At 39.2% G+C, this 13,673-nt stretch overlaps 1 protein-coding gene across 3 annotated transcripts in view; it reads right to left on the bottom strand.

The window, feature by feature from the left end:
- Positions 1 to 13,664, bottom strand: part of STRN3 (striatin 3) — a 61,543-nt gene extending 47,879 nt beyond the window's left edge. The window contains exon 1 of one of the 3 annotated variants that reach the window (XM_058837728.1): positions 13,267 to 13,664. In XM_058837728.1, the coding sequence (XP_058693711.1) occupies positions 13,267 to 13,587 (321 nt within the window). In that variant the 5' untranslated portion in view covers positions 13,588 to 13,664. The remainder of the gene's footprint in view (positions 1 to 13,266) is intronic. The other 2 variants (XM_058837718.1, XM_058837735.1) reach the window with 2 other exon arrangements.
- Between the last annotated feature and the right edge of the window lie 9 nt (positions 13,665 to 13,673).

Here is a 13,673-nt window from a genome sequence, read left to right on the forward strand (position 1 = left end):
CTTCAGTAATTTTGAAAGAAGTGGAACACACAAACTACTCAGTGCACACATTAAGCATACCCTTATCCTAGTAGTGTATGTCACAAACCTCAAAACAACAGGAACATTTCATCACACAGTAACACTAATCTAATCTTGATTTTTAGATATTTATTATACTGAAGGTGAAGGAGAATGGTTTTGGAAAGCTAAAAAATATTGAGGTGGAATACTTGACTCCTAACAGTCATTTAGGAATGAACACACCTGTGGCAGCTATCAGTGTTCCAGATGGAATTTCCAAAAGAGAAACTGAACATAAGAGAAGCCTCCACCTTCAGTTTACAACAAATACAGTTTGAAACTTCAACTCCTTCAGAACAACTAAATGTATGAGTTTTAGTGTGTTCTTACAGATCTGAATATGTTTAATCCTTAAACTGGCAACTGAGGACTAAAAGAAGAGATCTTGACTACTATAAATAAATAAATTTTTAAAAAATCTTTATTTTGTAAATTAAAGTCTTGAAATTCTGTCTCTCAAGTAAGTTGCACAGTACAATAGATGTCACTGGTAACATCAGGATCATACACACTTCAAAGACATACCACTTTTAAAGACCCTGTAGACTTGGAAGACAAAAAAATATGGAAACAACATCTCATATTAACAGAAAATCTTCATATATTCAATATATTCAATGAGCTCAGGTTAAAGATGTGGGGCGGAAAAAGAGATTTTAACAACTAGTTAATACCAGTGTACATTTGAACAGTATTTGCAAATAAAGAAGATAAATTTCTGTACAACCTTATGAACAGTCAATTAAATATGGGGATATTTAATTACTACACTTAGAGCAGAAAAGCTAAGATGTTTCCTGAAGGCTACATTTTTACAGATCTTTTCCATTTCAGTTGCTGATCATTTCTCACTCCCCAATTTATACTTTTTTCAAAGACTCAAGTGATCAGTTTCTGAGAGCTTATTAAAAGCAAATTCTAACCGCTAGAAAAGTGACATACTGGAACAACTTTTGGACAAGAGAAGCAGAAATAAGAAACCCAGCTAGCTCTAAGGAGGTTAATGACACAGCTGACATATAAGAGGATTTACTCATCCCTAAATCCCCATCAGTCCTGCAGTGGGTATGGGAAAGACCAGGCTTGCAAAACTTTCTCCTTTCCTTAACCTGTCCTTCCTCTTTCCAACTCGCACCACATCAACCACATTCAAAGGTTTGCCTTTTCACTACAGGGCCAAGTACTGTCAGGTTTAATCAGCTTCTTAGACCAACTTAGAGAAAATCCAGCCCTCAATTCCATTCTCTCCTGTGCTAGGGTCAAACTTCTAAGTTACAACTTACATTCAGCATACAACTGCCATCCTTCTGTCACTCTTTCTCAGAATTTTTTCACTGAATCATATTTTTCCCTAGGATTTTTACAGCCACTCTCTTAACCAAAATGCTATTTAGAACAGTACAGTAAGAAAACTCATACAATTCATAACTGTGTTTTTAAAGTCTAATAATGACGTCTAATGATGTTCTCTAAACATCATGGTTTGTAAACAAATTCCCAGAGACACTCCTTCTGAAAAGCAAGCTCCTGCCTTAGGAATGTGTAAAGGAACTTTCATGCTCCTGAAAGCACATTCTACTCTGTAACACTCAATTGTAACATTAGCTTCAGGAAAAGTGAAAATAATCTGGTCATTATCCTCAACAGACTGTGAAAGAACTACCAAAATGCTCCATGTCACAATGTCAGAATATCAGTCACTGTCCCTATATACCAGCTCTCTTTCTCCCCACAATCAGATATCAGACCCAAGATCCAGCAAATTTTATCTGAAGGCCATTAAACAGGCAATATTTCTTTATTCAACTGAGAGTTAACAGGAATGCTTGGAGCCACTGCATTACCTAAGTAGACACAAATGCTCATTTTGACTTCAAAAAATGTTTACTCATTTTTATCTCCAAGTTTTCTTCACCACTATCAATATAATTCTACTGAGGAATTACCATCTTTCCATTCAAATATCAAATGCCATCATGCAAGATAATCAAACAGCCAAGTAAAACATAAGCAGCAAAAGTAATTCTTACTTGTTATAAACACTATTCTATGAAGGGTCTGAACATCATATTTCGCCTGCATTTCTTAAGCAGGTTGAGTAATCCATAAAACATGTCAGAAAGCAAGCTCTAAAGACTTTAAGAGAGTCACGTTCCTAATATTTATTTAAGAAAACTCTGCAAACAAACACAAATTGAACTAATTCTCTTTACAATTCAGACTGACAATATAAGTATCCTTCCTCAAAGTGCTTCCTGAAGTTCAAGTCACAAGTAAAACTAATAATCATGAATCTATTTTCTTAACAGACTTCCTATGGAATTTTCATTTGTTTCACATCAGTTTTTCCAATAAATAAAATAACAATAAAAGTGTTATTTTTTCTTTTTTTACAGAAAAAAAAAATTATACAAGGTGTTAGGTGATCACTCATCCAATGATGTGTTTATCCAGCTGTGTGTTGAACACTTTGTCCAGAAAGATCCTGTGAGAGACAGTATCAAAAACTTAACTGAAATCCAAAAGGATTACATCAACTGGCTGCCCTTGATCAACAAGGTGGGTTACTCAGTCACAGAAGGAAATCAAGTTTGATAAGCAGAACTTTCCTCTCATGAAGTCAGGCTAGCTGTGACCAGTGACTCTGCTGTCTTTCAGGTATTTTTCAATGGCTCCCAGAATAATCTTCTCCATGATTTTGCCAGTCACTGAAGAGACTGACAGGCCTGTTGTGACCAGGGTCATCCTTGAAAACTGGGATGTTAGCTTCCAGTCAATTGGTACATCTCCAGATGTCAGGCAAAAATCTTTCACAAATGAAAAGAAATTCTTGGTTGACTATCATATGGTAAGAAATTATTGTGGGTTTGCACTTTTAAAATCCATTAAGTCATGGTATTTTCCAAATGTATGTGCTGGAAAAAACCCACAACGCAGCTTCAACACCGATGACAAAAGCTGATTCCTGCCAAAAACATCAGCTATAAGTATTCCCTCCATCAATTAACAAGACCGTATACAGCATTTCCTATGTAAATTTTCTAATTTTAAACGTTTTGTACATTATTCCAGTATGAACTGCTTAAGAAATGCAAAGCTTGCCAGCAATACCCTCTTTGCAGAAAAACTAATGAAAACAGACACATACAAGCTTGTGGACAAGTATGAGTCAAGTCACCAGGTTTGACAACCAATGGCAAAATACTCTGTAACCACAGATTACAGAGTAATCTGTACTCTGTAACAGTACAGAGTTTGAAACGCTGTGTAAACTCTGTGCAAACAGTGTTTCAAGCACTTGAAAAATACTCTTGGCCATCACAGGCCATGACACCACACTGCAGCATGTATTCTGAAAACATTTAGCATCATCCCTGATGCCATTTATTAATGACATGTTCTACATAAAGTAATGCTAAAATAATGCCTAAAGAAATTTCACTTGATTTTGAACTCTCCAAAGTAGTTGTCTGTCCAGATCTAAGCTCTCATATTGAAACATGCAATAACCAGAGATTTCAAAAGAAACTGTTGAACATACTTTTATCTTCTCTCTATATTAGTGAAATATAGAGAATAAGGGTGCTCAAGATAGGTCTGCAATTTTCACATAATGCTGTGGAATGGTGCCAACTTACAGCACAAATTGATTGCAAAAAACAGATTGAATTGCAATGGAATCAGAACAAGTGAAAGGAAAATTCTTCAAGAAAGGTCAGGATTACTTTGCAAAATTGTTGAGACTTAGAATTTACACTGCAAGGGTTCTTGTACATTTTCTTCTACCTTTAATTTTTCAAGAACGGCTTCTAACCCTGGACAGGCATATTCAACAATTCAACAACAAACTACTGAACTACTTGTACTTTGATACTTGCTATTGATTACCTGTTGAGGTCTCTGCTTTAGTTATTAAACCAAAAGGTTTTATTAAACCAAAAGACATTGCCTGTCTTAGTAGATGCTAGCTATGTTGACTACGTTCCATCTATTACAGTAGAGACAGCACTGGTTTCCTTCTCGTTCAACACAGCCATTCTTAAGAGCCCCTGACTGAGAACCAAGAAATCACTTAGCTCCCTCAGTTCCAAGGGTCCAGTCCTTCATTTAAGTCCGATGCCTTAAGAAAAAGCATGGGAAGAACATACAAGCTTAACAGCAGTAGGTAAGACTACAGATAGCTACTTGTGAATCCATTTCCATTTCCTCTGCGTCTCCATGCAGGAAAGATTCATAAATTTTCACTGCATAAAAATTATTTCAGTATGTTTTACACTTGTTGCCTGATTATTTTTCTGTCTGTTGTACCAGAACAAAAAACAAGAACTCCAAAAAACAAAACATCAAAACAAAACCACCTCCAAAAATATCCACACAAAGTAATGAAGAAACAAGAAGAGCAGTTACTCAGCTTCACACACATATCTATCACACTATTTACACACTCTCACTAGGGTTTATTTTTTAAGGTGATGTTCCAGTCCACGGTGTCACACCCCTTAATGAAAAAAATTTCTACTGTAAATTAAAAAAAACTCTGAACAAGTCTAAAACCCAGTGAGGCACCTAATAAGGCTACCTCAGACTGCTTTTTGATTTAGCAAAAGACTGAATTCTAAATGGATCAGTCTTCAAGATGTTATTTCCAGACCTCAAAATGGTTTTATGTCAAATATTCAGCATTCTTTTCAAAACCGTTACTAAACAATGGGACATTATATTGCAATGTTGATTCTGCCAGTTCTGCACAGATCACAAGACAGAGATCACTTCCCAATTTCTGTATTTATAACTGCCTTACACCACTGATAAAGCCAACAATCATTCAGGGGTTCTATTAATTTCTTTTAGCAGGAGATTCACAGAAGTCATAGAAGACAATAACAGCATGACTATTTCAGACAAGTTCATTCTCAGTTGCAGTTGCTCATTTTGGCATTATCATCTCTATTTTCTGTGTTCCTCCTAAATGCATGAATCTTGCAAATAACATCTCTGAAACAAAACCAAAAAGTAGCTACACACCTTGGACCACTGCAATTTAAAAAGATTCACACAGTCTTTTAAACAGCTTGACATTTTTGGGAATACATTTTGCTAGTAAAAGAAATTTCTTTCCAATAAAGTCACAACTACAACAAGTAAGACTAATTATATATATACATCAAAAGTCAGTATTTGAATTTAGTAAAATTTAAAATATCTTTACTATTAGCACCACTATATTGGCACATTATTGCATTAACATGAAGAAGCTACTTTTGACAAAGTGCCACATTTGGAGCTTCGTTAGATACTAAATAGAAATTAGAATGTTAAGCTCATTCTCTTTACTATTATTAGTATTTGTAGTACAAGAGCACACAAACGAGAGTGAAGTTGTATTCTTTGCAGTGTGGCAGGCTCTTATGATCACTATAGAGCTCGAAAGGGAAGGGAGGAACTGCAGTGTGGCAAATATCCTCAAGAATGTACCCTTCCTCTCCAAAATCAGAAGCCCCTATTTGTTATTTTGGAATAAAGACAAAAGCATAACCCACAGCAGACTGAGAACACACTGAGCTGAACTGACCTAGGCTGCCCTAGTGATGAGCACTCACATCAGTGTTCATCAGCTGCATGTCAGTAGCACACACTCCTAAGGGACCACAGAAAGCAAGAACTAGTAAAGTCTTTGAATGTAAGAAGCCATATGTATAAAAAGTTATATACTAATATATATATCTAAAATAATAGAATCTTAGAGTGTACCGAGCTTTGCATTAAGGCAATGGCAACTCTGACAATAACAAAATTGAATATAATAAAGTTAATGGAAATTAAGTTATGGAAGAGTAAGACAGTTGAAATAAAAGTATAAAACACAGTATTTTCAGTGAGGCATGACAGAAAGTTGACAAGGAGCAGGTATTTTGCACCTCCTAAATGTTAATCTGGCTTCCTGGCACAGAAAATCACCAGTACTGTCTAATTTACACCACTTCACCAGGGAGTTAACAGAGACAGCAGTCCTGCCTTCCACCAATACAAATGTACTAACCTTGTCTGAAGATATGAAACAGAATAGGTGTTATAAAATTTGTAAACCCATTTAAACGCTCTGCTTATACTTCCTTCTGAGACTTCTGTTTGCCAAAGCAGGATCTTTTCTTTGCCCAGGGACTCAAGGTGTATTGCAGGATTCTGTTCCAGCATCCTAGGGTCTCATCCTCAAAGAATGCAGACCACCACAGTTTCAAGTTAAATATTGCAGTCAAGCATTCACCAGCTTCTTATGGTGGTCACTGGCATAAAGTCAAGGGACTTTCTTTGGGCTTTTTTCTTCTAGGAGGAGTACTATAGGACCATCAACCTCAAATTTGGTAGGAGTTAAGGAGTGACCGTATTTTGGGTGAAAAGAAAACAAAGTGAACAACTGGAAGAAATTTTAGAGCAATCAACCCATTAAAAAAAAAAGTATATATAAAATCAGACAGATCTTCAGGCACCTGGACTTACTGAAGTTTATTCTCTGTTTCAGGATAATTTCAATCAGCATTCAGAGAAGTACTTTTTTTCAGAACGTTACAGCCAACACATGCAGAATTTTTGTATGCACAGTAACTTTAAATAAACCTAGGAATGCACTTCATCTCTCATTAAGTGGAATTTGTTCTGGAATCATAAAAAGGTATTTTTACCTTTAACTGCCAGCAGCAGGCTGTCTCTACTCAGGCATTTTTATAAAGATACTATAGCGGATACTGTAGAAAATACTGTAGGACAACCTAGACTACTTAAATTCATGCTGTACCTTCAGGACTGGTCCTGAAGAACAGCCAGCTTCATAATTGGCACCTAACACCTGTTGGAGTTGCACTGATGAAGGCAGAAGATATCATTAAACTAAGTATCCTGCTGAGCATGGCTTAGGATAATTCAAGAACAGTCTGAGTGACAAAAAGTAACCATCAGACAGGCAAACAGAGCTCTTGCAAGTCATACATTTGTCCTGAAGATAGATCAAATCACTGGAGGATGCAACTTCCCTGGCCACTTTCTTCATCAGTTAGGAAAAATAAATCCATTATCATTTTCTCCTAATTTCTTAAATGGCAAGAAGGATCGAGAACACCCACTACTACCTCAAAACCTACTTTCAGCATGAAATATATAATTATACCCACAGATACTTCAACCCTCACAAAAAATTCCTCAAAATGAGATTTCCCAACGAGCTATTAAATATGCATAGGTATAACTGCAATGAAACTAAGAAGTAAAATGCATGCCCAGTGTTTAAAAAAAGAAGTAATTCTTCACCAGGAAGTGTTATATAACTTATCTGCCACACATTTCTACATGTGCCTAAAAGAAAACCTCACCAGAGGAACTATTATAAAATGACAGCTCTGTGCACTGATTCTAAGTAAAAGTATTATTATTTGGATTTATTTTTAATATACTTGAATTTTTTAATTTCTGAAAAGGCAATTACTACACAATAGAAACCACTTTTATACCAGGTGTTACCAGAAGGGAATTATTTAGAAACAATATTCCAGAAAAAAGTTACACAACTACTACACTGATGAGTATCCAACACATAAACCTCATAGCTATCCAGGTATTTCCTGTTCCTGTTTTGATATGAAGCTTAATGTAACTCCATGTCCTGCACTCTTATTGTTTTGCCTCCATGAGGTGAATACTGTAAGGAAATTTTACAGAAATGTTCAAGATCTAAATCAAACATAAAATTGGAAGAATGAGGTTATCCATACACTAAAAGGAAGTATCTCTGCACACTTTATTTGGAAGTCTTGCCAAGAAGCCTATGAAGAAAGGCAAGATTTACCCAGACACACAGAACAGACTTCCAACCTTCAGGGAACAGGCACCTGAAGTTTTACCAGAAGTGATATGCCTGTTAATGCAGTTAACTAAACAGCTATGGAAGGCACAGTAGGGAAACCCTTGATTATGTCTAATTGCCCTTTACCCAAAACACACAGAACTCTCAATTCAGCGCTTTAAAAGGGATTTAACACTAAAAAATATGTAGCTGTTTTCACCATTACCATAGAAAAATAATTAATGAACAGAAGCTTCTGGGTTTTAACTTCTTATATGTATGTTATTTTATACAGAAAAAAAAATCATTATAAAAAAGGTATTAAATATTCAAGTATTTTATTATGTGAATAAACATTAGTTATTTGGACCACAATGCACTTCTGCAACCCTGCTACAGCAAGCACCTGAACAATTTGCACAAAAAGTTAGACAGTTCAGATGCACACAGTACCCACACACCTTGTGGCATTTACAACTAGCACAAATAAGAATGCTGACCAACTTTTTACAACCTATTTAACTTTATTTTCAGTCAGTGTTGCTCAAGTAACTGTTGGGGTTTCTTAAGAACTGATTTAGATTTAGTTAAGCTAATTTCATAATAAATACAGAGATTCACCTGTAAGATCCAATGAAATAGCAGTTTATCAATTAATCATATTTCCAACTTCAACTATGTAGAATGCAATTGATACACAATCATGTGGTTAAAATACACCGTGCATTTCACAACAGCAGCATCTGAATTTCCTGCCTCAACTCTGTATATCACAATTAATACCCCTGGTATCAATCAGGGTTTGTTTCTTTAACAAAAACAGTATTGAAACAGCATCAAAATGGCACTAAATCATCATCAAACAATCAAAGCATTTTCCTGCCCATGGCAGAGAAGTTAGAACTACATGATCTTTAAGGTTCCTTCAAGCTCAAGCTGTTACATGACTCCATTTCAAAGCTACCTTATTGGTCAAAAGAATATAAGGCCTGGTCAGACCAATAGACCATCAACCTCTGTGTGCCACTCGTAACCACAGGCTAACAGTTCCACAGGACTAGCATAAAAACAAACAAAAAAAAAACCTCACAAAACATTTCAAATATCAAAAAACTTGTAAATCAAAAAGACAGTATCTTTGAATTTAGACGCCCACAGGAAATTTTCTTCCATGAACTTATCCAAACACTTTCTGACCCAAGAAAATGTTAGGCTTTAGAACAGTCCCCTGCACAAAATGCCACTAATTCCTGAAAAGCCAGGAGTTTTTTTTAATAATTATTTTTACTGTATGCTCTCCAGTTGCTGAGACACAGATTGTGGCCAACAAATTAACGACCATTCTACAACCCTCATAACAACTTGCAATCTATCATCAAAACAAATTATTTGCAAGCCAAAAGCAAGGCAAAGTCTGTTATGAAAAGGATTAATTGTTCCTCCAAATTTAAGAGAGAAACATTCCCAACATTATCTCCATCCCCCCTTCAAACGTGCAACAAACTAAAACAAGGAACATACAGAAAAGTATTTCAGCAAATGATTCTTGCTACACTTTGGAAATGCTGAAGTACAGCATGACTGTATATACACTCTGAGCATGGTCTCATTTTGTTCACACTTTTGAACGCTTTTACATATGTTATCTGAAGATACATGATACTTGAGAGGCTGTATAATGTTTAAACCAAAATTGGATATATTTTGTTCCAAGTGATTATGTTTCTTAATTACTCTTTCTATTGATTAAAGCATTTGGAAGTAGCATCTACTGGCAATTCTCTCCTAACATATTCTTGTGTGATTCTGAAGTATCAGAGAATATTCAATCTGGTCTTCATCTAGTTCAGAAAACCTGTACAATTGAGACTTTTACTCCAGACAAGCATTATCAGCCTGCAAGCCCCATTAGAAAGTGTATCCCTCAAATTTCCCCCCAAAGTTACAAGCTTTCCTATGATACTCTTTTTTTTGACACAACTTAATCCTTAATCCTTAAGAGTTTCTGTGTATCTCTACAGTGTTTGCCCATCCAAGTTTCTTTTAGGATACTATGGAGCCACTTACCACCTTGAACAAATGGCTACTTCTAACAAAAATCTAACTTTCAATATGGACTTACTGTAACTCTTCTAAAATGCATACATGTCATAGAAAAGACCATCTCAGCATAACAGCTGGTCATTATTGACCAACATCAAGGTCATTAGATTGGCAGATCAAAGTTACATTGCTACAGTGAAAATCTTTAAGTTCACTAAACAGTGAACAAACGTGGCCATTATTTGCAGTGAACTATCTATGCAAGGCCAGACGGCTTATTTCCAACATAGCAACCAGCCACTGCAGCAGCCAGTATTACAACCGAAAGAAGTGCACAAGGAAAGAAGTTGCACTATTTTTCAAGTACTACGCTCCTGATATTTAACATTTCTGTACTTGATACTGGTTTGCACACACAGATTTGTCTAATGATTACGCTGCTTCACTTCTGCACACAAGCATAACAGCATGCACCTGAAGAGTTGGAAAGACAGCATAGAACTATAAACATTTTAGACTCAAAGTCTGATGCAAATGTAGATCCAAGTCTACCAGTACAAAATTTCACATCCAAAAGGCTTAAGACCCTCTGTCAGTCATTACAGCCACGGCATAAACCCCAACCCAATACAGTAACATGTGCTTTATTTATAAAAAACATGTCCCATGGGTGGAACAACAACAAAAAAAAGTCCTTACAAGTGCACAGAAAGAATAAACTGTTACTGCAGATCATCTCTCCCTTCACCATCTACGTAAAGAGCACTCCTACTAGGGATGCCAATTCCTCCACTCACTTGAACTACACAGATAAAAAAAAAGGTGGATGGATAAACCACACAGGAGGCTCATTAATTCATACCACAGATAAGAAAGTATCTTCTTCTTTGGAATAATAAATTCTTTGATCCAGAACACATAAATAAAATCACACATATTGCAAAGTCATTTGGTTTTCTGCATACTTTTTATAAAGCATGGTTAGCTAAGTTATAAAGAACTTGCAATTGCCAGCACTGAGAAGCAATGTTTATGGAGTTTACTGTCATCTTGAAAGAACAGAGAAATAAGAATGAAATTACCTGCTCCAGGAGATTTGCAGCTAAATCATCCAACATCCACTTCCATATAAATTATCTACTGTCATGTTATGGAATTATTGTTTTCCTTTCAACCCAGGAGGCCTCAATCATCAAAAGACTCACACTTGTACCTAACATCATGATTAACACTCTCATTAGCTTCAACAGACAAAACTGTTGTTTGGGGTCCAAACTATTCCAGTTTTACTGGCCACAAACCATCCTGTGACTTCACAACTTAAGTTGTAAAACCAACATAAAACCCCACAGACCTAGCAAACATGTAGCTTCAAAAAATATTCACAACACATTCCTGTATTGTATAGGCTGAGACCTAAAATCCAAAGGAAACGTTCTCCCCTGCTGCTGCCCTGGGATTCCGAAGTTATTAAAATCCAACTAAAAACATCCTCAAGTGCTGCACTGTGCAGCAACTCTGCTGTCTCAGTCCCATGACATTGGCACACATATGTGAATCAACACATACATAATCAGGGTCAGAACTGCTACTGTACCTCCACACTCAAAAGAAATGGTATGGCCGTGGACAACAAACAGCAACCACAACCAAAATGCAGCAGAGTTTGCTAGAGTGCATCAGGGAGTCTAGAGGCCACGTGAGTTCAGAAAAGCACTTTATCGGTCAGACACAACTTTCCAAGTCTCCAGCCTACTCTTCATGTTAGGGTACAGCAGTACCTCTTTTTAAATTAACAAGCCCATGCCTAAACCAAATATTTCAAGGTGGTTTTGTCTGATAATGAATAGCACTAAGCAACTTATTTATAAACATAATGCCGTATCACTAAGATGCTAGAGAAAACAGGACAAATAGCAATTGCTCTCCCCTAAAAACATCCACCCACGTCCATCACAGATTTTAAATCCAACCATTTAGTGAAGTTTAAAATGGTAAGACTAGCAATAAGTGAAAGAAGCAGTAAAACCTCTTCAATTGTTTCCTTTGGTGGTTTTGGAGTTATTTTAATTCTTTCTTAATTGTAGTTGCAACAAAAATAGTGCAAATTACATGCTTATTACACAGCTGAGAAGTTCCTAAAGAATTACCCAGGCTCAGGTATGCATCTTGGTTCTGAAACCCAAAAGTAAATGCCTTGGAAACGTCAGCTGCTGCTGCAGTGCAATTTGATGGGATGCTACCTCAACATTCACTCAGTACAAAAATCACCAAAAAATTCTCTGGAAGCAATAGTCTGCTAACTTTTTTTTTTACATTTTTATTACATTTCTGTCCTATAAAAAGATAATGGCTGTTGTCTGGATACCTCACATTCACTGGATTTCGTAATCTATTCATAAACTGGTAATAGTCTACTTGAAAAAATAATTAGTAAAATTATCCTATTACTAAAAGCAAATATTAGTGGCAAGAAATGTATATTGAAACTCCAACACTTGCTCTCTATCCTGAAAAGTTATTAAATTTCCGTTCCCCAGACGCAGCTGGTATTTTTTTGTATACTGAAATGACCACGCCGCAGACTTATCGATTCCTCACTCTTCTTCGTGAAATCTCCAAAGAAGCGAGTCCGAAAGGAAGAGAGAACAGATTCAACCTGGCTCAAATTGCACGCCTGGCTAAGTCTTTTAGTTACGATTTACCTGAATTCCTTCTCCTCGTCCTGCCCTTGCTAGGGAGGCAGGCACTCCTGCCGCCTCCTAACTCCCTCTTTTCCCTCCAAAGTCAGAGCTCGCTGAGCTGCACGGAGGTGTCAGTCCTCCCTCCCTCCCAGGCCCGGAGGCTCTTGCTGTCGGTAGCCCGCACGGGGCCGAGGAGCCCCGGAGTCATTGTGCTGCGGGAGCCGACCGCAGCTGTCAAGGCGTAGCGCAGCTCGCCCCGCCGCCGGGGAGGAGGGCGAGAGGGAGGGTCACAGCCCCGCGCCGCGGCAGCGCCCGCCCGCCCTTCCCCGGCCGCGCTCCGGGCCCCGCGCCGCGGCTCCGGGCGAGCGGCCTGCGGGGCCGGGGCCGCTCCGAGCCGGGCGGGCGCCATGCTACAAACCAAAATGGCTGCCCCGGGGAGGGAGCCCGGCTCGGGCCTCCGCCGGTACCGCCGCTCCGCCCGCCGGACCTCGCCCAGGTACCGTCTCCGGGCCACGGCGACCGGCTCGGCCTCCGGGGCCCCGCGGACCCCGCTCGCCCGAGCAGCGCTGCCCCCGCACTCCGCGCGCGGCCCGGCCCCCGGAGCCAGCCGGGCCAGTCCCAGATCGCCCTCGCCCCCCGTACCTGGAGCTCGGCCCGCTCCACCTCCCAGTGCGCCCTCTCCATCTCGAAGCGAGCCCACTCGTGCTGGATGTAGTGCAGGATCCCCGGGATGGTGTAGTGCTGGGGCCGGGACAGCTCGGCGGGGCCCGCCGCCTCCTGACCGGCCGGGGCCGCGGGGCCCTGGGGCTGCGGCTGTTGCCCTCCTCCTCCGCCGGCTCCAGCCCCCACGCAACCCCCACCCGACTGCAGGTTCATGTTCCCACCCGCCTGCGGCGGCGGCTGCTGCGGTCTCGGGGCGGCCGCCATCCCACCGCCTCCTCCGGCTCCAGGGTGCTCGTCCATTGTCTGCGGGGAGCCCTCCTCCTCGTCCCGCGGCGGGGGCCGGGAGCAGGGGCCGGGGAGGGGGCGAGCGGCGCTGGCTGGGGCGG

The sequence above is a fragment of the Poecile atricapillus genome, chromosome 1 (genome assembly GCF_030490865.1).
Source record: "Poecile atricapillus isolate bPoeAtr1 chromosome 1, bPoeAtr1.hap1, whole genome shotgun sequence".
Lineage (NCBI taxonomy): Eukaryota > Metazoa > Chordata > Aves > Passeriformes > Paridae > Poecile > Poecile atricapillus.